Source organism: Nymphaea colorata, chromosome 1, assembly GCF_008831285.2.
Source record: "Nymphaea colorata isolate Beijing-Zhang1983 chromosome 1, ASM883128v2, whole genome shotgun sequence".
NCBI lineage: Eukaryota > Viridiplantae > Streptophyta > Magnoliopsida > Nymphaeales > Nymphaeaceae > Nymphaea > Nymphaea colorata.
The window spans coordinates 14,394,812-14,420,399 of NC_045138.2; the positions used below are offsets into that span (position 1 = coordinate 14,394,812).

Sequence of the window (25,588 nt, forward strand, 5' to 3'; positions counted from 1 at the left end):
AAAAGAGTTGTGAACCGGAATCAAAATCACGTAATTTTATGTGGAAAAAGATGTCAAAGAACATCTTTAAGAAGACAACAAATTAGTGGATGAGATCCTTTTGCGGTCAGTAGTTAAGACTTGTTAGTTCTTAAGTGGTTAGGAGTTGGTACTAATAATATATTGAAAAGACTAGGAGGCTAAACTACAGATAATCGGTTGAATATATCTTGTTCTCAGGGATCATGTACCACCAATAAACTATTTTCTTTAATTGGATAAGTGGACTAAATATGACGATTGAGAAAAATGTGTTGTTTATAGACCAATTGAAATGACCATAGAATTTTGCTTTTCAATTCTGCTAATCCTTGATAATATAACGATGCACAACAGATAAAGTAGCGGAAAGCACAGGTCAAATAGTCAGTGAGAGTTCTGTGATTGTTGTATACACCCAGCAGAAAGGAAGTTCAGCAGCAAGCGCACTTCTACCGTGAGGCATACAAATAAAGCAATATAAGCTGTATCTGTTCATGAAGACATTGGAATTACATGAATCGCCCAAAAATAATATAATTCCTCGACCTTTGGCTGTTTGGCATGTGATTCATCATCTATTCTTAGGTGAATATACGAGTCCCCTGCATTTACAAAGACCAATTCTTTAACTTGTGACTCTGCTTAGTTTAACCAACCTTGGTGCTGAAATTGTTTGGGGAGTATCTGCATATACCTCTAAAACAAGAGGAGCAAATCCAGGAGCTGATTGAGAACTTAACCTACCTAAGCGTCAACTGTGACCACGATTACTCAATATTACTAGCTTTTATCAGTGTCGATAAAAAAACCTTATACAGAAGCATGCGACAGATGCTAGGGAGGCATAGTAAGAAATCTCATGCACCAAGAAGTAAGAACCACAAGTTTTTTAAAATGTATGACAATAGCAAGATGGAGAATGAGCAACAGTCATCAAATTTGTCAGCAACCAAGAAATTTTATCACGTAATATTGGACCATTTAAAGCATAACAGCCTCAACATGATGAAATCCTCCTATCGAGATCTATACTGTGTCCAATAATTTATCAGAGTGGAACTGAAAGAAGATAACAAAAATATACGAGGTGTAGTTAATAAATTAACAGCATAGTTCCCTTGGAGCAAAACAGATAAATGCAATAGTCAAATTTTTCAAACCAAAAAGATAACCAAATCGTGTATGGGAGATGAACAAGGAAAGCACGAAACATAGATTCTTCTTTGGATCTCTTCACATTCTGGACAAATGGTGGTTACTGGTAGCATATTATGTTTCAAGTAGATACATGGCTACAAGTCATTTAACTGACTCTAGCTGAAAGTTCAGCTAAAAGGGTCTATTTGGTGCACTATGAAAAATTTGCACAGACGCAACCATATGTAGAATGCTTGCAATACATAATTGCCCTGGACAAAGGTACGGTAGTTTGACCCAAACAAAACATAAGTAAACCCTAGCAATTTCGTAGAAAACCTCCAAAATTAACAAAAGGTTGCAACATCATAAAAAAATGTGGAAATCAAAATGCTCCATGTCCTTCAATTGAACAAAATCCAGTCCCATTCAAAGCTTACATAATACAAGAATTGAAAGCATGTCAACTAAAAAAGACTCACATGTTAAGATCAAATCAAAAAAAATTGTGCATTTCCAAAAATTTAAAAAGAAGCACGAGATAAGTGAGCAATGAAATAGCAAGTCAGATCTTCTCGTAATTGTCTATCACGACCACCACTTCCATTTTCAAGTCATATTTAGACTTAGCAACACTAAGGAAATAAAAATGTACACCTCAAAAGACATACAGAGGAACCAGACAACTCCACAAACATGCCAAATAGAGCCATGATTGTTTAGATTTACACTAGGAAAAAATGTGTTCAGAAATTCAATAGGGAGACAGAAAATTACAGATACCATGTAAGAGACTTCAATAATTCCACATCTCAAAACTGTTAAGGAGAAACCATCCTCCAAGTTGCCCATTTCCTCTTCGCAAGCTCCAAGCAATCAGAAAATGACCAACAGAGAGAAAAGCAGAAAGACCAAAAAACATGCATAACCCACCAACCCCCGATGCTCATCTCCATAAGAAGCCAACTCCACCAGGAGAACCGTACAAACTCTTGTTGACCAGATGACGAACACCGCAGCCATAACGTAAATGGCAACTCCCCTCTGTGGGACGAACAAAGAAAGGGCCGAGAACATGACCATGGGAAACATACAGTAACCCACCAAACTCAAACAACGATAGAGATCCAAAGTGCCATTTCGTCCAGCCAACATATTGAAGACTACATATATGAACAACGCGGCGACGGTAACCCATCCAAGAATTATACCGAAATGCAACTTGCCGGCAAGCAATTGGAACAGCCCGAAAGCCATGAGGAAGATGAAGGGGCCGGACAAATCAGCGTCCTCGTGCAGATTCGGATTCACTCGGAAAGGATTGAGGATCGACAAGGACTTCTTCCAGATCAGGCGAGTGTTGATCCCCAGCTCCTCGAGGAGCGGAAGCTCGTCCTCGAACGAACCCCCAATCCCGTACCCGCCAAAGATCGGCGGCGAGAAAGCAGTGGAAGAGGTCGAGGCAGAAGTCGCTCCGATGTCGAACTTCATGAACTGGAGGTTAGGGTTGGGGTTCGTTTGAGGCGTTGGAATCACCGGCTGGAACGGAGGCGCCTTCGTGGGCAGCCGACGTTGCTGGGACCCGGCGGTGCTGCCAGTCGGGAACACCACAGGAGGGATATTGAATTCCTTGGACGACATGATACAGAAACAGATGCGTGATCTACAGTTTCAGGGGATTCGAATTCCTCTTTCGCGGCAAACTGGGTACTGCTTTCGATCCCTCTTCTCTTCCGAGGTCAGAATCAAGATTGACGGCAGAGCCCACCGGCCTCCTTTGTTTCGTCCGACGGAAGATCGAACAGAGGAAAGTTGGTCCTTCTTGGCTTCCCCAAGATCAAAGAGAATTAGGGCCTTCACACCTTCCACTATGTAGAGGATCAGAGAGTGCGCCTTTTCCTTCCTTCGGACAAAAGATCAGAAGAAAGATGAGCACTCGAGATCCCTTCACGCCGGGAAGATGAAAATGAAAGCAGGATTCAAACAGAGATCTGAAAACGAAGAGGAATTAGGGTTCCATTTGGCACCTTTTCTTCTCCTTTTCCCTCCTTTGCTCTACGCGGCCTTCCTGCTACCACCGTGTTTGGGGAACGTCGAAAAGCATGATTTGTCGTGTTAAACGAAACGCGAGGCTCGGGTACGGACCGGATTATTGTGGACCCGGAATTCGATGAGCCGATCTGATTTTCAAAATCGAAATAAAGGAAACGGGAGACTTACTTAACGAGCAAGGACTAGGAGAGAGCTGTTCAAGAAGAAATTATGGTTTAGATTTTAAAGAAAGATGGAGTCCGCAACAATGTTATTGGAATGTCCTTTCAGTTGAATGAATTTCAGAAAGATTCAAGAAATCAGCCGAATTCAATTAGAATGGGGATTGTTTTTTAATCTGATAAAGCTAAAAAAATTTCTTTTCAATTGAAATCTCAAAGAAAAAATTTTAAACTATAAGAAATTTACTAAAAATTTCTAAAAGTAACAAAATTCCACAACCATGTGCCGCATGTCTCCATTAAATAGGATGGTGTGTAGAAGGATTTAGAATCAAAACTGTCCTGATTCAGAAATTCGAATGGGCAAATTCAGGCTGATTCGTGTTGAATCGAGCCAAGCCCAGCTTTATTATTAGCCGATTATGCATCTGGTTCGTGTGACCAGAAGGTCTGTTCTTGGATCACTACTTTAAATTTGGCATGTTCGAATTTACTGGGAGTTGGGCCATATTCAAGATTGGCAGAATTAGAATATCATGTACTTTCTCATCCTACAAGGTTGATAATATGTGCATGGACACATACACGTTGCCGCAGATTCACACGCAAAATCATACTAGGAATCGTAGTATGAACAACAAGAACAAGCAACAATGACGAAACAGACATCAGTTGTCCTAATTTCCCATCTGCAGGGAAGAACAGATGCAGCTAAGCCACTGAACTGGTCATCTTCACTTTGATACGAGAAGCTTTTCCATTAGGAGCAACGGGTACGTGGAGATTCTATTGGGATAGAACAAAGAAAGGGATATGCCTAAGCTTCTTTCGAGTGCAGACGCTGAGTATTTTGCTTCAAAGAGGAAGAGATTACTTAGAAATGCCATTGTTTTCCTTTTCCATAGTCTGGTCAACAAAATATTGCTAATATCTACATATGAGGACAGTTACAATACTCGGTTCGAGTACTTAAACAAGTACCTTCTCTTGTTACTACACAGGGAAGAGCACAGCAGGGCCTTGGAGCTCACCAAATTCTATAGTTTAATGGGAGGAGTCAGTCTTCTAAGTGATTGAGTCAAGTAATGTAGATGCGCCCTTACATATATTGGAAACATCCAAAACTAGATTGGACGCACAACTCATCGTAAGAAATATAAGTTCAGTTTAGAGAGTTCACATTTTGTGGAGGCAGGCTGACGGCTGCCATGACAACTGAAGACAATAGGTTTTAGTTCTTCAGCTCTACACCGAGGCAGCAGCCAGCAAGAATATAAGCTGTGTAGAAAAGTGTAAACAAACAGACAGAGAACAGTATCTTGAAGACCAATTTCCAGAGGCCCAAACAGCATGAGTTAGAGCAAAGCAGATCCACCAGTGTCGGTTGAAAGACCCCAAATTCTAAAAGAAACCCTAGCAGACTGTGGTGCATGAAAATCAAACTATGCTCTCGCCAGCCATCAATACTTAGCTCATCCGCTTCTGCTCTCACCTCACAGCCCAACTCTTCTGCTCTGATTTTGACACGCCTAACTACCAGCAGTGAAGCTAGAAGACTGAACTACGCTGTAGCTCAAATATGGCGGCAAATAGAGGCAGAGATGACAGAAAAGGAGGAATTCTTTTTTTTTTTTCATTTTTTCCCAGATGGTGACTGACCTGAAAAGGCCAGGAGGGAACAATGAGCAAATGGAGAGTGAACACTAGCACACAGAACAAAAACCAGCTTCAGCTGTTCATCCAACTCTACCTCTTTTTTGTGCAATTATACAAACAAAAACCAGCTTGACATAAAGTATCTCAGTTGCCAATGTCAGGAAGCAGGCACAATTTCTTGGCGAAAATGGTACAGTTCTAACTAGTTCTTAAGGCCTCCCTACAGCTACAGAAGCCATGACTACTGCAGGCAGAGCAAGAAATCGTGAACTACGGCACCTAAGTTTCTTGCAACGAACTCATACAGGCGATACACAGATTATATCAAAATTTTGAAATTCCAGAAAGAAGAAAACCAAGACAGACTTTCCAGCTTAGAAGAACGCAGTGTAGCATTCTCAAACTAGACGAGCTAACGAACTGCAAATAATCAATAATTATTCAATTATATATAGTTACAGGAGGTATCTTGAATTTGGAACCCTCAAGAAACGGTATAGAATCTGGGTGTTCAACCAAATCCTTGTAGAAGATGTATTCTGCCTCGTAGTCATGCAAATGAAGCTCAGCTTTCTGGTTGGTATGGTAGTGATGCTTCGCGTCTGCTGACTTACCAAAACCAAAAACACTAACCTTATCGCACAAACCCACAGCAAGCATGATTGCCTGCATTCCCGATGAATAATGGAACATGCTGCCATCATGGGCAGCGCCCCATTCTTCCACAGATTTCCCTGTGAGTTCAACGAACCGCTTCAAGGAGTAGTACTTGACTATTCGCGCACACAGTATGTCGAAACGAGCATCTGTGATGATTAATGGCGCATTATGGGAACGATTGCAGAATGTGAAATCCATGAAGTGCACAGCTTGGCAAATGTACATCACCATGGGGACTTTTTCTCCATAGGGATGGCAAAAGCAGCTCATTCTGCGTGCGCAGAGGTGTAAGATATTGCTATTGACGAACGAGATTGTTGTCTTCCATCCAACATTTTTCTGAAACCCTTCAATCCTGGCATTGTTCAGTCTGATCACAGCTTCATGGCCGTCAATAAGTGCCCCGTATTCTTTCTTCAGCAGAATCCCGCTGTTCCCTACCACCGCACAAGAAGCATATCGGCTGTTGTTCTGAGGTAAACCATAATGCCGGTCAATGGGATGCTTAACAAGCGATACCAATTCCTCCATGACCTCAGGATGGAACCTCTTGTTCCTTACCCAATCCCTCAGTGATTTTCTGAACTCTGGCCACAGACTGTGGTACCTGAAGTTCATGAGCTGAACAGGAATCCGATTAGACCGAACATGTTTAGCCTCATGGTTATCATGGCGCCAGGAAGATATGGATCTGTAGCGGCCGTGAGGATAATTCCCTTCTAGCAAATCAGTGATCTCTTTCCGAACATTTGATTCTCCAATCTCGGTTGCAGCATAGCTCAGGAAGGTGGCGTTGTGAACGGCAGGGGGCAAAGAACTAATTGTGGGAGTAGAGCTTGCTTCTGAATTTGCAGAATTGAAACTTCGGCGAACTGCAGCGTGGAAACTGAAGAAAGTGCAAAGAAGAACCAGCAAGAAAATGATGAAAAGGGGCCTAATTGGTCGTTTCATTTGGGAGATCTTGGGAAGGAGGAGCCGATGGTGGTTAAAGGAATGGGACAGGCCTAAAAGGAAGGATGAGAGACCAGGCAGCTCTAAATGAAAGGCACGCCATTTTCCAAGTAAACCTTGCATCAGCACACGAAAGAGACGAGACGTTCCACCAGGAGGATTGTCACTGTAATCTTTTCTTGTAGGGGGGAGAAACCAAATTTATGTGAAACGTAGTCGATTCTAAGCTCTCCATAAATTCAAACAACTCATGCCTGCCAACCCCTCTCTTCCCTCTCTCCACAGAGAGGGGATGGAGGGAGAGAGAGAGGGGTGCTACAAGCACAACCTGCTCACAGAGAACGACCTTTCAGCTGAAGGGAGGGGAGAGGGAGAACACGTAACCCGGAAACGGCCCAGGCTACGCTTGGAGGAAAAAAGATGGGATAAACAAAGGGGAATCCGAATTAAAAAAACAAGATGATCAGCAGGAGCGAAACGAGAAATTTAAACTCCACAAATCCAGAAACAAACCAGAAAGAAGCGCCAAATGCAATATCCTCAACAGATCGAACCATAGAAACAGAGATAAAAGATAAAAGATTAAGGACCAACCAAATCAGCAGCCACTAACACCTCACCTTCTTCACCAGCATCCACAAAACAATCACCCGATTATCATTCAGCCCACAAAAGAGCAAGCAAAACCTCCAAAACTGAACCCCTCAGGTCTTCTTCAACAAGAAGCTGCGACCTTTCCGGAATCCGTTATTCTCTCTCTCTCTCTCTCTCTCGGGGTCTACCTTTTAGTTCCCGGTCTTTGTTTTATCTGAATGCTCCGGTTTAGACCGCTAGTTGGACATTAATGGCGAAACGTCTCTTCCACGACCACTGGACCAGACAGTTCTTTCAATTTTACGATAAAAAAATATATATATTTTTCTTTGTTTCCATGGAGGATCGCCTCCCGATTGAAGGAACTTTTGCTCTGCTCCAGCATTTTTTAACTTTACATGAATCTGTTGATCACATCATATGGATCCGATGCCAAACGAAGCTTTCATCTTGAGATCCATTAATGTAAAAACCATCTTTTTTACGCTCTTTTTCTTTTCATTCAATTCACCTCCAGATCTTAAAGACAACGTAAGATACCATAATAAGGATCTTAAAGTACAGAAAATTATAAATATTTCAATATGTTAAAATGGTAGATTGGAAGGTTTGGTAGAGTGTTACTCCTCTATGTTGTAAACGGTAATATGTGCGATTTAAAAACATATATTATAGGACTATTCAGGTCTCGAAACAGCCATGCATGTTGTTTTTGGAAAACTTCCAAAACATAAAATATATACTAATATTGTTAAAAAGTTATTTCGATTCGATTTTATTCACAGCATTAGTGGTCGCATAGCATATACTCTTCGCTCTTAAAATATTTTAATGCCTTATTAAATTAATTTCGCATATTATTTACTTATTAAAAAAGAAAACGCAATAAATAGTTTCTGCCAATTCAACAATTCCATTATTTGATCCAATCTCTGACTTTTCCACGCTGCAAGTTTTATTTATTTGCACAGAATGTTTGCTAGATACTTGGCTTACTTTCTGTTTGCACCTAAATATGTAGGAGACTTGAGCACACTGCTTAATCAAGTAGAAGAGGCACCAACCAGTCGCACCTACCATTCACCAAGTGAAATGCAGATGCAGCACAGGTGCATCGGCTCCTATAGTGAAAAACCATGTTTGAATATCTTTTCTTGTTATTTTTTTGTATTTTTCAATAATAAGAAATAACAATTTATCAATTCAAATTGAAGGGTGAGCCATGATTTGGACTCAAATCGGGTGATTTTTTTTTAGTCAACTAAAACTGAATAACATGTGGCACGAGTATTTATGCATTTTAAGTAAAATTTACGACATTTAACAATTAAAAAATTAACAAAATTTAGTATTAAACAATGCACGACATGGAAAAACATGTAATTAGTTAACAAACTCTTAATGAGCCAGTAAATGGGCGATCCTCGTCGACTAAGACGACTCAGGTCGACTCTTAATACGAGAGAGCAGCAATTTTGTCTCTCTTTTACGATGACCGCCATAAAACAAGTAAAATATAACTTGGCCAAGTTCAAATCTAAGCGGCGTTTGATAAGGTGGAATTCTACGGATGAACTGCAAACAAAATTCGATTTTTTAAAACTTGCACCGCACCATCAAACGGGGAATTAAAAGTGACTGGTTTTTACGAGCCTTACCAGGTCTGGGATCAAACTGCCTGGATTGAAATCCCCCGCCTAGATCCTTCTTTGTTCCCGTTAGGGCTGCGTTGATGCTCCTCGCTCTCTCTCTCTCTCGGCACCGTGTCTTCAATCTGCCGCGTACATGTGCTGCAGCAGCAGCTGAGGTACCATCTCGGAGCACAACACCTTCGCATTTGACTGGTACCCGTCTCTCTCTCTCTCCCTCTCTCTCTTGGACGATCATCCATGGGCACTATTTGGGAATGATTTCTTCCGTGAGGTTTGCCATATTCAATCTGCTTGTTTTGAGTTTCATTTTCGCTGGGTATATATGTGAGTCTTCTGGCTGAAAGATTGAAATGCCCTCTCTCTCTCTCTCTTTCTTGCATACGGTATTTGGATGCTTATGCTTCATTTGTGCAGAGAAGTTTGTGGCTTTTTTTTTTTTTCCTACGCAACTGTTTTTTTGTGAAGAAGTTAAATTCTTTCTGAGATTTAAGCTGGTGGTTCTTTGTAGCTTTCAAGAAGGTTGCTAGCTTTCAAGAAGGTTGCTAGTCGCGTGCTTCTAGTTTTGTTGTCTTGGAGAATTTTCTGCCGTGTAATTGGATGGCTAGGTCCTGTATTGGAAGGATCATGTTGTGTAGGCGGAAGCTCTATATTTTAGCTGTATGATGTTCTATATTTGATCTAATGTCTCTCCCTCTCCGCAGGCATCTGTTTTAAGAGGTTTCTTGTTCTTTGAAATTCTATTATTCGTATAGGGGAAATGCTTTCACTGAGAAATACTCGATGAAGTTTCCCCTCTTTCCGTTGTTTGCCACAATAGTCTGTGTATTATTTTCGAGCGATATTTGGTGAATCTTCTTCTATGTGTTTAAATTTTGAAAGGCAATTGCTGCGGCAGGGAGGAGGTGGATTTGCCATATGTTAGATTCCACCTCAGGGGCATGCTTCTGTGCAGCTCCCTTTTCTGATACCATCTTCCATTATTGATATTACTTCATGTAGGATTTTCAGTTTCAGAAGCTTTCTGCAGGAACTTTAGTCTGCTTGCATTCGCTTCTATCTGGTTGTTCATATAATCTTCCTTTCACGATTTAAATTGATCCAGATAGGCTCTTCATCATGCACTCTTTCAACTATAGTGCGGTTCTAAAGAATCAGGTCCATGTTTCTCAAAGAAGCACCTGCTTCTCCTACTCCAGCCAGTGAGTTCATCCGAGTAACCACAGTGGCACTCCCAACTCTGCTGCCACTGACAATGGAGAAAGCGGCAGCAGCAGAGAAGAAGCTTCCATAGTGGATGCCTCTCTCCCTCATAATGCAGATCTTGAAGATCATTGTGTTATAAGTATATCCTTGTACTAAGAAATTTGTATATTTAAGCGTGTGGAATTCCATGGATGTATATTTAATTTAAATCTCTAAAATACCAAGAATTTTTTATAGTTTATCACCCCTACAGTACTTTGCAATAAATTTAGATAATACATTGCAAATTTGTTGAAAGGATTGTTTCCCTTCGTTGATTTTATGTCCTCATAAAAATCCAATGGATTGTATCTCGATATTTTGTCTAGATCTATAAATTTTGGTTGGATTAAAAAAATTGACTAAAATTCAGCTGAAAATAGCCAGATGACACTAGACTGCCATTAATAGTACTAAAGTGCTTGGTGTATTGGCTTATGACTGGTTTAACATGTTTTTCATTTTTCTTTCAGTTAATTCTTTTTTGCATTTTTGTGATTATACTTGTGTTTGTGTGTGTGTCCAACAGGTTTGTATATTTGAACTTTTTAACTGCACCTTTCATTTTTAAATATTTTTTCATTTGTGTTTGGCACAATCTTGGGTATGATTAATGTGATCTTTATATTCAAACATTATGAATCTTTTAAAAGTTAATGTATTTTGAATACGAGAATCTTTTAAAAATTATAGGCTTTAAAGTGTGCATATCAAATTTATATAATTATTATTTTATTTAAAGAAACTTTGAACGTGAAGACCTCTAAAAGTAAAAGAATAAGATATACAATAACTTTTTCTGTAGTGTGACCTTATAAGCGTTTAACTAAATTGATTAATGATCTGTACTAGGTTTTTATGGTTTTTTTTTTTATATCTTTTGGTACATATAATATCCATTTCAATGCATGGGTTGGTCTAGCTTTGTCTGAAGTTAAGTGACAGCTTCATTTTTAACTGCACTTTTGTTAGCCTCATTGTATTTCTTATTTTTTTTTAACTAAATCTCTATGCTGATCAGTTTTTTACTGCTTTATTAATTAGAACGAGCAAGCATCAATACATTTTTTTTTTTTTGTATTCAGTAATATCTTCCTTTCTTGCTTCTTCACATTTCTTATTGGAAATTTGTCTTCGCATACATTGCTAACTTTTTCATTAATATTTTTGAATGATGCATTATGAGTTCACTGAACTGTAGTAATTTTATAATTTGCTTCTCCTTATAGGCAGTTGCTTGTCAAGCTTGTGGTGGGTCGGGCTTCTTTTTAACATTTTACCAATTGTGAGAATTGCAGTTCTTATGTGGTGCATCAGTACTTAATTTGTGATTACAACATTCACTCAATATGTTTTCTCGAAACTGCAGGTACTGCCCCCAGTCATGCACAGGCTTACCAGCGGAAAAAAAAAAAATTCCAAGGTCCTCTCGAAGCAGATCAACAATAATAAGGTAAACCATGATCAATTATGATGTTAATTGTGGTACTAAAAATATGAGTTGTATTTCATTGTCATTTACTGTTTTTTTTAAGTTATGGGAACCTATAACAGGCTTGGAAAAAAGAATGGAACATGTCGAGTGGAAAGTTGTGCTGCTGAATTGGGAGATCAACCGCATCCATGACAAGATGTTCCAATTATTCTGTTGAGAGGGTTTGTTTTTGCCTATGGGAAGCGGTTATGCACATAGGACAAAGTTAAGGTGACTCGTTAATTGTTGAAAGGATGTCGAACCCCAAGCAAAGTGGAGGGTACTCTAGGACTGAAGGCTCCACCAAGTAGAGGTCTGCCTTGCTGCATTAGCCATCTCTCGGCCACCTGGAGCTCCTTACAGTAAGCATCCTCTTCATACCTTTTGCCCTTCAATCCTATCCCATACCCTCTGATGCTGGTCAGTTTAAGCATAAAGGCTACAACGGCCACCAAGAACTCCTTCCCAGTAAGTATCCTCCTTAAACCTGTCTTCCTTCCTTCTTTTCTCTCCCTTTGTTTCCTTCGATCCCTAAACTTCAGCAGTGCCATCATCAACCCCCCACATAGTGGCGATGACGCCCACCTTGTGAACCTCATCAGCACCACCATTGCTAGAAATCCTGGACATTTCCCTCGCCGATTCGCTGGCACCCACCTTCCCAGCCTGACCGATTCAGTGGTGATTCGAGTCTTCAACTCGATTAGGAATCAACCTAAGACTGCCCTTCGCTTCTTCCGCTGGGCCGAGCAGCAGCCCGGCTTCGAGCCCTCTGCTGGATGTTTCTGCACTGTGCTGGAGATGCTTGTTGATGTCGGGCTCACTCCCTCTGCCCACTGCGTTTTGGAGGATGTGATTAGGCTGAATTGCCATGAAATTTTGGACGTTTTGATTGATGGGCATGTGAAACATGCTTCTGCTATTCGGATTCTCGATCTCCTCCTGTGGATTTATACCAAGCAATCAATGGTTGAACACTCTCTTATGGCTTTTTATCGGATGATTGGAAGTGGGTACCTGCCAGACGTTCGGAACTGTAACCGGGTTCTTAGATTGCTAAGGAATCATGGGTCTCCTGAAAAGGCAAGAGAGGTTTACAAATCGATGAAGAAATTCGGTATCACGCCTACCATTGTCACATTCAACACGATGCTTGATTCTTACTGCAAGGAAGGGAAGGTTCAAGATGCCCTGGAGTTGTTGGAAGAGATGCAATCGAAGGGATGCGTGCCTAGTGATGTTACATATAATGTGTTGATCAATGGGCTATCCAAGGAAGGAAAGTTGGCAAAAGCAGAGGACTTGATACGTGAAATGTTGAACTCGGGATTGAAAGTTTCAGCCTACACGTATAATCCTTTGATTTATGGTTGTTTTGCTAGCGGTAGTGTTTTTGAAGCTTTTAGATTTAGGGATGAGATGGAGAGGAAAGGAGTTCTTCCTACTGTTACGACGTTCAATACATTTCTCAGTGGCCTATGTAAGAGAGGAAGGCTGGTTGAAGCTAGGCAGCAATTCGAGGAGATGTTGAAGAAGAACCTAAGCCCTGATATTGTTTCTTACAACACCTTGATTGATGGGTACTGCAAAGTTGGGGATCTGAGAGAGGCCTTTCTGCTTTTTAATGATTTGAAAAGCAAGGGAATAATTCCTACAAATGTAACATATAATACACTTATTGATGGCCTTTGTCGAATCGGAGAGCTGTCAAAGGCAAGGAGTTTTATGGAAGAGATGATCAGTCAGGCCTTCATTCCTGATGTTCTTACCTATACTTCTCTTATTAATGGATCTTGCAAGACTGGTAACCTTGTCATGGGAAAGGAGCTTTTCGATGAGATGATTGGCAAGGGCATATATCCAGACCAGTACACTTACACTGCTAGGATTGATGCTGAGTTAAAGTCAGGAAATGTCCATGAAGCGTTTCATTTGCGTGAAGAGATGGTGAACAAGGGGGTGCTTCCTAATTTGATTACTTATAATGTTTTGATCGATGGACTATGTAAATTGGGCAATCTAGAGGACGCTTATGAGCTATTACAGAGGATGGTTGAGGATGGGTTTGTCCCAGATTGCATGACATACACTTCTCTAATCTATGCACGTTGTGAGAATGGCGAACTCAGAATAGCAAGGGAAATTTTCAGCGAGATGCAAACTCGGGGCTTGTTGCCAACCGTTGTAACTTACACCATTTTGATTCATGCTCATGCCCGTGAAGGTAGGTTGGGTGGTGCGTACAGATTTTTCAATGAGATGATAGAGAAGGAATTATTACCCAATGAGATCACCTACAATGCTTTGATACATGGACATTGTAGGATGGGGGGACTTGCAGAAGCTTACAAGGTCTTCCATGCGATGGAAGAGGAAGGTCTGTCTCCCAATAAATATACATACACGTTACTTATAAACGAGAACTGCAATGTGGATAACTTGCAGGAGGCTCTGAGACTGTACAGTGAAATGCTGCAGAGAGATATTAGACCGGATTCATGTACTCATAGTGCATTGCTCAAGCATGTCCGCAAAGACCATGTACTTCATTCAAGTGAAGTTTTAGAGAACGAAGTTTTGGCTGATTATAATGTTGGAAAAGGCCCTTCTTTGGTAGATGTACATTGAGCAGCACTGGCATTTGCCTGGAAGAAAAATTGATTCCACGTGGTGTACAGCTAGGCCTGGAGTCGAGTTAATTCTTCCATATCTTTGGCCTGACAGTACATTGTTCAGTTGAAAGATGCCTTCAAGCAAGTTGATCATCTAGTGCCTCTTTGTAAATATGGATTCTGTTTTGCCCCCCGTTTTTTAACCCGAAAAATTTCTTGCAAATAGCTATTCAATCTCGGCATTATAAGATACAATGTTGATCTGTCATCTCCCCTTGAGTTGCAATAAGGAACGACAAAGAAGATTGGTTGAAATAAGATGTAATTTTTTTTCTTCTAATTAGGCACTAGATCGAAATGTATGCTTCAAGTACAAGTATTTTTTTCCAATGCACTGCTGTTTTAATAGTGCATCTAATGTATTATTGTATTCATTAATTTATGTTCTCTGGGTGCCTTCAATGTATAGATAATGCAACCTTTCATTACTTTGTCATGGACGGAATGATGGAAATATTGAATAGATCTATTTCCTAGCACAGAGGGCCACTGATACTCGGTTTACTGTTTCCCTTGTATTCATCCATGCTTGCTTTTTCTTCAACATCCCGCCATCGTATAAATTCAATCTAATTTATATACTTTTTAACAAGTTTTTGTCATCTCTAGTTAAATTTTGTAGTTCTTCTGATGCTTATTTGTCATTTTTTTTCAAACATCTAGTGCCTAAAAGACCCGCCACCACTAATATCAAGGAAACGAGTGCAGCGTCTCTCTTGTTAATGTATTTTACTTTTGGATTTTGCAATTCTTCTTAACTGGTATCCTGATCAACTATTCTGTGAAAGGGGTTAAATTGGGTACACACAAACCACCTACTGGAGTTGACCTGTCATTGTTATCATGCTTAGTTTCAGCTTGAGTATCTATTCTTTTTATCTGGTTTGGTTTTCTGTCCGAGGAGAACACACTGGATATACATAGGCGCAGTCTATCCTATTGGAATTGACCTGGCATTATTGTCCTACTCGGTTTCTGCTTGAGCATGTACCTTGAACTGAACCTTTTCCCCTGATTTTAGCTAGTTTTGTTACTTCTGGTCTGTGGGAGATTCGTGGGCTATTGTTCTGCATATACAGTTTTTTCTTGTTTTTCCTTTTTGTGTCATGTGTGGAGGAGACTGAAGTTGTGGAGTTGGTGGAACATGGGATTTTTGGGTAGTACTATTGACGCAAAGATTAAGGCAAGTCACTTGTGCTGTCGATCTAAAAGCAAAGAATAGATATATCATGTACCTTATAAAATAAGAAGAAACTTAGTGTATAAACTGTGCTTGGAACCTACTATTGTAATAATGCATATTAACAGTTTGAAAAAGTTTTTTGTATGAATATATATAACAAGCGGATTGTTCTATAGGTTTATCCCCGTATTGAGCGTAGGGGGGAGATTTAGTTGCCTGCTATCAGTTTTCAGAGCAATTAAACCTGTAGAATTGTACAATCACCAGGTAATATTCAACACATCAGGGTTTATTCTTCACTCAGCGCCATATATACATTGGCAAAGGATGCACGGGAGAAAATTAACAGAAAGTGTATTTCTCAACAGCAGAAAGGTTCAATATTCTAGAAGCTCTGTGTAACGTTATGCAACCAAATTTCAGGAATGCATCCATAACCAGATAAATCGTTACCTTTAATAAACACAAACGGGCCATATGGATGACGACCGTCACAGATATATGAACTTGGATCTGATTTGAGGATTTTGTGAATGTATTGGATCTAATTTTGCAACCCTGGCTGGAAAATGAAACACGAATCTGATCTCTACAGCGAAAAGAATCATAAATCCCTTGCACCAAATCCACAACATTTCACAAGTTAAGATTCATGTTCCCATTTGTCCCCATTTTAACATACTAAAATGTCTGGATCGGATGCATTTTAAGATCCGTATTATGCTATTTTACGTTGTCATGGATTGATTTAAGATTGGGAGGCGACTTGAGTGAAAAGAAAAAGGGAGTAAAAATGTTGATTTTAAATTCACGGATCTAATGATGTAAGCTTCTTTTGGCATCGGATCAATATGATTTTATCAGAACATCCAGTGATCAGATTGATACGTGTGGAACGGATCTATGCCTGGGCAGGATCCACGTCAACTCTATGCTTGGATAATGAGCAGGTGTTCTCTGGATTTACATCCAGCAAGCTCCGGGCCGTGCCCGATCCGTTCCTTGACCCCGTGATGATGGTCCAGTCCGATTGCCCCCAGCACCCCCACGCTTTCGTCTCTGCAAATCGCTGGCTTTCTGCAACTGAACTCCGACGAGAGAGATACAGAGAGGGTTCCGTCGCCGATAGGGACCGGAGATGCAGGTGGCGCGCAGGGGAGTTCGCCTCTTCCGGGCTTCCCGATGTCTGTCACGCATGGGAAATCCCGCCTTAGAGGGAGAAACCCTCGCGGAATGTGTAGTCTGGGATCGGCCGCAGGAAGTCCGGGCTCCTTCTCGTTCGCTTTACTCGCATGCCTCTTCGGTCTGGGGAACAAATGAGGGCCGAAGCCCAACTTCCAGAGAAATTCTCGGATCCTTTTCGCTGGGAGGTAATTCTTTGCCATCTTTACTTTTTTTCCGGCTTGGGTATTCTATTTCACTGCTTTGAAAGTTTTCGTGTATATTTGTCCAGTTTGGGATATCGATAAACCATCCCTTATTATTGCAGATAGTTTTTGCTTTATCTCAGCATGTGAATGTGTTTGCGATTGCTTCAGTTGGAAGAGAGATAAGTTGGATAGTTAGGCGTCATTTGAATTGATTTAGTGGAAGGACTTCTAAACGTGTGCATGTATTTACAATTTCTCAAGTAAAAAAAAAGAGAGAGAGATAATTTAGAGCTGAATTGACTTAGGAAAGATTCCAATGATGTGTCATTATGGATTAGATTAAGTGGGACCGTTGATTGTTTCTGTACTTTAATTCTCTGAAGCTAATTCACTGCAATTGTAATTCCCCTCATTCTCTGTTTATGAGTGTGTGTCGAAATTTGTTCAGATTAATTGGATTCATAACATGAAAAGTGTTTGATTGAGCATACGTTCTAGGTCACCTTTATAACTCAAGTTTGATTCATCATTTATGTCTTTCATTTTGTTTTACAGTTTTGGATCCCTGAGTTTCCACTTAAAACATATAAGATCTTTGGCTTTTCAATTAGTATAATATGACTCTGAGTTGAAGCTCTGTGCTTTGTATTTCTTAGCATACGTTTCAGTTGCTCACATGACAAATAATACAGAAAGGCATATGCCATCGTGAAACTTATGTGCAGTCTGGACTACTTTGGTTTATGAGAATAGATGCTTGTGTCAATGTTGTTTTGTGTTTGCATGTCATATGATTATGGTGTCAACATTGGGAAGGAAGTTCAATTTTGTCTGCTGTAACTAACTTGATAAGTTCTCTGATATGTTCATCTCATAGGGCAGAAGAGAAGCATGTTCATCCAAACTCAGTCTACTCCAAACCCTTTATCACTCATGTTCTATCCTGATAAGCCAGTTATGGAAGTTGGAAGTGCAGACTTTCCAAATGCCCGTGCAGCTATGAACTCACCACTTGCAAAGGCATTATTTGGTATCGATGGTAAAGAACGCTGTAGCCAACCACTCTGTATTCTGGTTTGAATTGACATTCATCATTTTATCTTCTTTTCTTTCTTTCTAGAAGTTGTTCACTGCTGTTATTTTCATGGTAAAAATTTCTTAGTACTCAGAGGTACTTATATTTGTTTCTCCTGTAAAATAAAGACATGAAAGGAAATAAATAAATACAAAGGGAATGGTTATAAAATGGAACACCCAAATTCGAGTGTTTTGTAAACAGAAATATTAGAAGGATCATGTGGAGATCTTTACCATGGGGAATCTTAAGTATTAATATACCCTGTAACATCTTCTACGCAGCCTAAGCAGGTACTCATATTTGGAAATAGAAGCAGCGTTCAGTCCATATGGCCACCTGAAAATAGCTTATTAGTTTTTGTTTTTCCAACTCCAGGTGTATCACGAGTATTCTATGGATCGGATTTTGTGACAGTAACAAAATCTGAGGATGCTTCTTGGGATATCTTAAAGCCTGAAATCTTTGCAGCAATCATGGATTTCTACACGTCTGGCAAACCATTATTTCTGGATTCAGAGGTCGCGTCTTCAATGGACACTGCTATTCATGAGGTACTAATCTATTTCTCTTGATACTATTGGTAGATTATTACCATTTACACTCCTTATACCCTGCTTGACCAGGCATTAGGCAGCGATGGTTGATATGCCACTCAAAGTTACTTATAATTAATCTCATTGCTTTACAATAAAATGAAATGATGTTTCTTGTATTGTTTGTTGATTCATATCACAACCTTCTTTTCTAGACATCATCATCCGATTGTACTCTGGGTAGTGGGTACTATTGGCTGCGTTCTGGTGACATTCTTTCAAATGGAATTGTAAGAAGTGATTGGAAAGCTTCTCTCTCTCTCTTTTGTAGAATCGTGAGAATAAATAAAGATTGTTGAGTTTAATCTTTTTATTTACTAATATATATTTTTATTTATTTGAACTTTGCTTTTGGGTTTCATTTGTTGGTTTCTCAAAGGGCCCTCATATATATATATATATATATATATATATATATATATATATATATATATATATATATATATGCGTGTGTGCCCGTGTGTGATTCTGTGTTTCTCCGTTTCTCGATTATTTACATTTATTATGTCAGTTGCTGATTTTCACCAGCATGGGAATATTCTTTTATTTTGGTGAAACATTCTCTTAGTTGAACGTTCTACTACAGTTGCTGTATTTGTTTTGTAGGATGACTCTGAAACTGTTGCAATGATCAAAGAGTTACTTGAAACTCGTATCCGCCCAGCTGTTCAAGATGATGGTGGTGACATCGAATATCGGGGTTTTGATCCGTAAGTGTTGTTACTGTGCCTGACTAGGTCTTGTGCTTCAATAAATCTTTCAAGAAGGGAAGACCACATGATGTTTTTCTTTTCGATTTTTCCAGTGATACAGGTATAGTCAAGTTAAGAATGCAAGGTGCTTGTAGTGGCTGCCCAAGCTCGTCTGTGACACTAAAATCTGGCATTGAGAACATGCTAATGCACTACGTCTCTGAGGTATTAAAACTTCATGTTACATCTTCCTGTATAAATATTGCATCCAGAAAGAGCGCCCTTTATAGCATGCTAATGCACCGTGTGTGAGAATTTTATCCATGTTATAGTGCTTGCAGGTGACTTCTTGTTCATTTCTTGAGATTGAATAGGGAAAATAAAAAGTTTTTACTGAAAACGGATGAACGGTTTTGAGTTCAATAATTGGCAAGTTACTTGAGGATGAGTCTATTATGTTCTATGGTAATTCATATCCTTGTGTGGGTGGTATAGATAAAACATGTAGGAAGACATCTTTTTTCTCCATATATGCTTTAAGCGTCTGTGCCATCGTTGGCAGGTGAAGGGCGTGGAGCAAGAAATGGATTCTGAAGCAGATGCAGAAGTAGCTGGTCAGATGGAGTAACAGAAGAGATCCTTTATTTATTCCAATTTGGTAGGAAATATGTATACCTTTGGCTTTTTCCTACCAAATTAGGTCTACGCTCTGACTAGGGGTTTGGCGGATTCTTGGAGTAATAAGTTTCATGGTGATCAATGCTAGTGTTAGACTATTCTCTCTCTCTCTCTCTCTCCACAAGGCCACCGGCCCACCAGCCAGGATGTCATCCGCCCACTAGTTATGATGCTTGCATGAAAATGGAAGGGACACAATCAGTAATAAACATCCAACTAACGTTTTTCTGTATCTAGACAGATACAATTTAGACCCCTGCCAGTCTTTGTAAGAAATGCGGTGGAGTTTACCTGGTTGGAGGTAATTATTGAAATTGTATTCCCTCCGATGTCGGTTTCTGAGGTGTGTCAATTGTTCACTTTTATATTTTCAGTGCGGGAACATGTTCGTGTCAAGATCTGATGGTGCATCGTAGTAGCGCATTCTGCCGACTGTGGCCACTGAAGTTTCTCGCATGGCCTGTTGGCTGCCAATCTAATGTTTTTGGCCGAGCCAAAGGGGCCTGTTCGGCCTCCGAAGGATGGATCCACTTGGTAGTGAATGACAACAGAAAAATATGAAAATTCACGATAATTATTATAAAATCCTTCTTACATTACTAACTCGTAGTGGACATCATGTATAACTCTGTTTGGACGAGCCATTGAGTCCACGGGGTGAGTGAAACTTCACTAGTTTAGTGCAACCTGAGTTATTTTTTACTGGGGAGTCGGACACATTCAGGCAGAAAGTAATTCTTTTTAAAAAAAAGTGCTTATTGTCTTTTCATAGAAAAAATACCCACTAAAATCACTCACTTCACGTTGCAAGCATGCTCCTTCCGTAGAAAAGCAAAACAATTAAAAAAGAAAGGCAAATATAGGTGCTCATTACTCGGAAGCTGCAATATCAGGTTCATAAACCCGTATATGAGTATGACGTGGAAACCAAAGTTCTCTTTCACATAGAAACAACATACTTTTTGACATTTGAATGAGTTTAAATGCCCGGCTAGATATCAACGAAATTATCAGAAAAAATGAATATAAGATTCCAAAAATGAGGAGCATGTCCAACCGCGTGCCCAGGAAAAGGTCAAGTGATGAATAGACCTCGCCAACATTTTCTTGTCCTTTGTAAGCACTAGCATTTTGTAAACATGTCAGATTTTTCACATTTCCTTCATTGAGAAGGGAAAAAGAAAAGCAATTGATGGACTTCATTTCTCATTAGAAAAAAGCTACCAAATTATGATAAAAAAAGATGCATTCTATCTTGGATCCTCAAGTACAACCCGTGGGGTTAGGGGTTCCGTGTTGAATCAAATTATGTCTTTCTTGATAAGAAATTTTCTAAATCATAAGTACCTATTACAAGGTCTCTAGCTGTTTTCACATTGAATCAAATTACAAGGGCTATTGCTGTTTGTACAAACACGAAAAACATCAAATGATCAGCGCACTTCTATACTAAATTACAAAATAAACAAGAATCGGCACTGGTAATAATTGTTCCTTTTTAATTTGAAGATGAAAACTTAGATTGAGAACTTGATAGATTCGTTTTGTGAAAACATTTCACTCGAACGTGATCCGGTCACCTGCCCCCAATCTCTAAAAGAAGGAAAATAAAAAATGAAACCAAAGATGGAAATTTGAAACTTTTTGGAAGTTATTAATCCTTGTTTCAGACCCCGTTGCACCATCTTGAATCGGGAAGTCAACTATGGTAGAACTCAAACGGGGTCGGATCTGAAACAGCTAAATGTACATAACATGCGAAGTTGGACCAAGGTTGGAACTGGATCTGGTCCGTTTTCAAACTCGGTGGATCAGAAGATCTTCTGAGTGAAGAAGAAAACGAATCTGGATTTGAATAAACCGGATCCATTTGCAGGCGTTGTCGTCTTGTTGGCTGCGAAGGTTAATTGGCACGAGACAAAAGAAGCCCGTCCAAGGCACTGACAATCCGGTTCCCTTTCCAGCCATGTAAGGCAATCTAATTAAAAAGGGACAAAGAAAGAAAGCAAACAAAAAAGTGGAAACAATTTAGTAATCCAAATCTTTTTCTTGGATCGGGAAGAAAATGTCCACATTATTCTTTAAAAAAAAGAGCAAAAGATTCTCTCCAATCATGTGTTACTGTTACAATTGAATGAGGGCATTAAATAAAATTGAAGCACCCACAGCAGTAAGATTGGGCATGGGTTTGGGTGGTCTGTGGACTTTTTGTCCCACTCAGCCGACACGAGTCTATAATATCACAGATATTCATGACATAAAATCCCATCCCGTGTCTGCAAAAGTTAGGAAGGAGCGTCTCGTTTGGCACACAAACAAAGAATCGGAGAGGAAAAGCCGCAAAATGATCTGCAGGAGGAGCAAATGGAATGGGGCCGCTCGCCATGATTACCACTGACTCACCCCACCCAAATTCCTTTTTTTTTTTTTTTTAATACAAAAGAAGGCGGCCGATCTTTTGTCACTGCCCAAGCAAAAATCCAAAAGGATTTTGAAAAAGCAATTAAAGATTCTCTTCTCAACAAACGAAAAAGCAAGAAGGCAGCCAGCCTGGATCTGATTAAATTTTTGGTGATAGTGAAATCGTAAAAAAGTTAAAAGACCAACATGATAAATTTTAGTAGAAGAATGTACGACGCTTATCATTCACCAGCTGACGCCCACAGCATCCCCCTCCCCTCAAAAACTCTCTACATATATATTATAATATATATATATATAGACAGAGATAGAGAGAGAGAGTTCAGATCCTCTTGGAAGACGGAGAATAACAAAGATTCCATCCACGAAGCCTTGTTGAGATCATTAAGGCACATAAGAGAGAAAGTGAAGAGCAAAAGTAATATGGTCTCATACCACCTGTAGAAATGAAAAATTGCTCACGGAGAGGGAACATGAAATTTAACCATTCCCATGAAAGCTCCATAGTGACTTGGTCGAAGAGGCCAGTAGAGCTAAACAAGAGATTGCGGCAAATCTTCCCACCCCAATGGGAAAAGGGAAAAACGGAGATTTTATTGTATCTGGGATACTCTCCTCATCCCCCTCCTCATCGACTGGTGAAAAGGAAGAAGTAACACCAACCAATTGAAATGGTTGAGAGGAGCATTCAGTAGCAGTACCATAAGGAAGGCAATGGCGGAGGATGTCAGCCTGCAGTACCATGTAATAGCTAGACTCTCAAAAGGACGACGAAGGCCGACAGGAGGAGGCATTACTTGTACTCCACGAAATACAGCAGAACAATGATGAACTTTTACGTCCCCGGCGAAAGAAAAGAGAAAAGGAACGAGAAAAACACACCGCAGCCACACACATTCAGCTTCAAAAGATTCAGAGAGAGGAATAAATTTATACCATAACAGCACCTAAGTCGAAAGCAGTAGAGACAGAGTCCCAATGAAAGACTAAAAACAGACACAACACCCGACGGGAAATCGTTCCATCAACCAAACACCAAATTCCCACCACCTAATAGTTCCCACAGAAGAACCCGAACGCAACTCCTTCTTCATTCAAGGGATAGATTGGTTTCTATTCTGGGTTTTGTGTTCTTCTAAGGACTCCCCTGTTGTTGCTTTCTCTTGATTGGCGTTCGTCGGTGTCTCCCTTTCCCTCCTTTGTCTAGCAGAACCAAGAAACTCCCTCAGGAACACCATCAAATCTTCTCGAGCTTGTCGGCCTTCACCACAGGGTTGGCCTTGCGGATCATGTCCTGGCCCCGCAGCTTATAATCGTAGTCGCACTTGTGCGCCTCCGGGTACCGATGGGAGGAGCAGAAGGTCAGGCCACATCGGCAACGGAAGCCGGTGAGCCCAACACGCTTCCGGCAGGAGCTGCAGCGGTTAGGCGGCTGCTGGGCCGGCGGCTCCGACGGTGTTACGCAGGAAGAGGAGGACGCCGACTTCAGGTGAGCGGCAGATGGGCCAGCAGACAGAGATGGTGCCGGGGCCGCGGCTGGGGCTCCATTGAAGGACTTCTCGACGGCGGCCTTAGCGGAGGAGGCTTGCTCTTCCTTGAGGCGGTAGTCACGGTAACACTTGGAGCAGAGGTTGAGGGTGGCCGGGCTGCCGAAGAACCCGCAGTTGTTGGCGCACAGGCGGTGACCCTCCGGTGCCTGGCAGCCGGTGCCATCGGTACCACGTCTCCAACTCTCTTCCGCCATTTTCGAGCTTCCTTTTTCTTCCTGGGGCCAACTAATATTGATCTACACGAGTAAGAGAGCTGGTCCCTCCTTCTGAACGCTACCTGAAAATGAAAAAAAAGAAATTATTATACGAGGGAGAGAGAGATTTCTCTTCTGCTGCTTATAAACATCTCTCAAATAGGACCTTAGGATTAAGCAGGGCGCCTGTGACTCGAAATATAAATAAAGGAAGAGAAAAGAGAGGAAGGAAGGAACGTGAACAGGATTGAAAGAATCACCGATAGCAGAAGGATTCATGAGGCTTTCAAGAAGGATCCCTTACGTAAAAGAGTGAAGTCGAAAGAAGAACAAGGATCAGGATCCAGTGGTTCAGAAAAATATTTCGTGGCGATGAAGCCAAAAGAACAATCCAAGCGAACCATCTCAGGAATCCAGAAAATTTTTCGATCTTTACAAAAGAAAACCACCAAAAGGAAAAAAAAAAGAAAAACAGAAAGGAGCCACTAGACAAATCATAAAGGGGGGAAAATCAGAAGCAGCACAAATAAGGATAATAGAGAAACAAAAAAAAAAACTAAACAAAATTAAAATTAGTATGAAAATATTAAATTTTGATTTGAACAAAAGGAAACAAGGATGGTAGAGCAAAAAAAGGACAAAAAATGGGAGAAAAAAAAATCGAAGCAACCCCCAAAAAAGAGAAACCGAAAATCGACGAAGAAACAAACAAAAACCAGTAAAACCAAGGCTTAAAAAAACAAAAAACATAACCAAAGACCTAAAGCTCCCGAAACACAAACCGGAAAACCCAGAAGACGATCCAGGACACACCCAAAACCGACTAAAAAACAACACAGCCACCACCGCCATCACAAAACGCAAACCAAAGGCCCATCAAAACCCAACAGCGAAGAAAACACAAACAGAAAGCCAGGATCTCCCCCACCAAGATCAAGAAGCCCAAAATCAAGAACGAAAACATAACAAGAAATAAGATCAAGACATCAACATACCTGCACCGTCGCCCTCCTCCGAGAACCACGGCCGGAGCAGGGCCGAGAAGCGTTCTCCCCAGAAAGAAAGAATAAAGAGATACCTTTTTCCTTCTGAAAACTTTTCGGGGTGGTGGGTTTCCCGTGAGATAATAAGATCGAGGTTGAGTATCTCGAGAGAGAAGGAGAGAGAGAGAGAGACTCAGAATCGAAAAGGGGGGAGAGAGTATTTATAGTGGGAGAGAAGGAGACGTCTCTCCCTCTTTCTTCCTTTTTTTCTCTCTCTTTCTATATTCTCTCTCTTCTGCGTCCACCGCCCCACCCAAGGGATAGAGGTGTCCAGAAAGAAAGGTGGGCCCACGTTGGAAGTGGGCCCCCCGAGACGGAGGTCTGAAGATTCCTAACTTTCTCGTCCACACTGATTCGGATCCGTGAACCGAGTCGGCCGTCCACCCACTCTTTATTTTTTGACAAAATTATCTGACAAAATCATTAATTAGCTGGAATTCTCCATATTAACTATATTTTGAAACATTTTTTTGAAGATTAATAACCTCGAAATATAAAGTTTGCTTAAAACATT

General features: G+C 40.5%; 5 protein-coding genes across 15 annotated transcripts; 2 read left to right on the forward strand and 3 right to left on the reverse strand.

The window, feature by feature from the left end:
• Window positions 1-1,730: 1,730 nt before the first annotated feature.
• Window positions 1,731-3,330, reverse strand: LOC116254040 (uncharacterized). Its single transcript, XM_031629081.2, has 2 exons — window positions 3,186-3,330; window positions 1,731-3,061 (listed from the first exon to the last, which is right to left on the reverse strand). Exon 2 carries the CDS (start codon window positions 2,797-2,799, stop codon window positions 2,035-2,037), a length of 765 nt encoding a protein of 254 aa, XP_031484941.1. The 5' UTR covers window positions 2,800-3,061; window positions 3,186-3,330; the 3' UTR covers window positions 1,731-2,034.
• Window positions 3,331-5,374: 2,044 nt separating this feature from the next.
• Window positions 5,375-7,567, reverse strand: LOC116254025 (beta-1,6-galactosyltransferase GALT29A-like). The gene is made up of 2 exons (XM_031629049.2): window positions 7,259-7,567; window positions 5,375-6,966 (listed from the first exon to the last, which is right to left on the reverse strand). Exon 2 carries the CDS (start codon window positions 6,759-6,761, stop codon window positions 5,469-5,471), a length of 1,293 nt encoding a protein of 430 aa, XP_031484909.1. The 5' UTR covers window positions 6,762-6,966; window positions 7,259-7,567; the 3' UTR covers window positions 5,375-5,468.
• A 1,206-nt stretch (window positions 7,568-8,773) lies between these two features.
• On the forward strand, window positions 8,774-14,678 carry LOC116253988 (pentatricopeptide repeat-containing protein At1g22960, mitochondrial-like). Of its 11 annotated transcripts, none has more exons than XM_031629009.2 (4): window positions 8,774-9,076; window positions 11,356-11,411; window positions 11,496-11,579; window positions 11,662-14,678. In XM_031629009.2, exon 4 carries the CDS (start codon window positions 12,015-12,017, stop codon window positions 14,226-14,228), a length of 2,214 nt encoding a protein of 737 aa, XP_031484869.1. In that variant the 5' UTR covers window positions 8,774-9,076; window positions 11,356-11,411; window positions 11,496-11,579; window positions 11,662-12,014; the 3' UTR covers window positions 14,229-14,678. The 11 variants fall into 11 exon arrangements, with proteins under 11 accessions (XP_031484869.1, XP_031484894.1, XP_049935147.1 ...); XM_031629034.2 differs by having other exon boundaries at window positions 8,774-9,039; XM_050079190.1 differs by lacking the exon at window positions 11,356-11,411 and having other exon boundaries at window positions 8,774-10,226.
• Window positions 14,679-16,461: 1,783 nt separating this feature from the next.
• Window positions 16,462-19,973, forward strand: LOC116254034 (nifU-like protein 5, mitochondrial). The gene is made up of 6 exons (XM_031629062.2): window positions 16,462-16,825; window positions 17,703-17,864; window positions 18,279-18,454; window positions 19,103-19,206; window positions 19,302-19,413; window positions 19,751-19,973. Exons 1-6 carry the CDS (start codon window positions 16,594-16,596, stop codon window positions 19,814-19,816), a joined length of 852 nt encoding a protein of 283 aa, XP_031484922.1. The 5' UTR covers window positions 16,462-16,593; the 3' UTR covers window positions 19,817-19,973.
• Window positions 19,974-23,204: 3,231 nt separating this feature from the next.
• LOC116246189 (zinc finger A20 and AN1 domain-containing stress-associated protein 4-like) lies at window positions 23,205-25,223 on the reverse strand. The gene is made up of 2 exons (XM_031617929.2): window positions 25,027-25,223; window positions 23,205-24,114 (listed from the first exon to the last, which is right to left on the reverse strand). Exon 2 carries the CDS (start codon window positions 24,029-24,031, stop codon window positions 23,525-23,527), a length of 507 nt encoding a protein of 168 aa, XP_031473789.1. The 5' UTR covers window positions 24,032-24,114; window positions 25,027-25,223; the 3' UTR covers window positions 23,205-23,524.
• Between the last annotated feature and the right edge of the window lie 365 nt (window positions 25,224-25,588).

Coding starts and splice junctions, on each gene's coding strand:
- LOC116254040 (XM_031629081.2), bottom strand. CDS start 2,799: ATGTCGTCCAAGGAATTCAATATCCCTCCTGTGGTGTTCCCGACTGGC.
- LOC116254025 (XM_031629049.2), bottom strand. CDS start 6,761: ATGCAAGGTTTACTTGGAAAATGGCGTGCCTTTCATTTAGAGCTGCCT.
- LOC116253988 (XM_050079190.1), top strand. CDS start 12,015: ATGCTGGTCAGTTTAAGCATAAAGGCTACAACGGCCACCAAGAACTCC.
- LOC116254034 (XM_031629062.2), top strand. CDS start 16,594: ATGCAGGTGGCGCGCAGGGGAGTTCGCCTCTTCCGGGCTTCCCGATGT. Junction 16,826..17,702: donor CGGATCCTTTTCGCTGGGAG/GTAATTCTTTGC, acceptor TTCATCTCATAG/GGCAGAAGAGAAGCATGTTC. Junction 19,414..19,750: donor TAATGCACTACGTCTCTGAG/GTATTAAAACTT, acceptor CATCGTTGGCAG/GTGAAGGGCGTGGAGCAAGA.
- LOC116246189 (XM_031617929.2), bottom strand. CDS start 24,031: ATGGCGGAAGAGAGTTGGAGACGTGGTACCGATGGCACCGGCTGCCAG.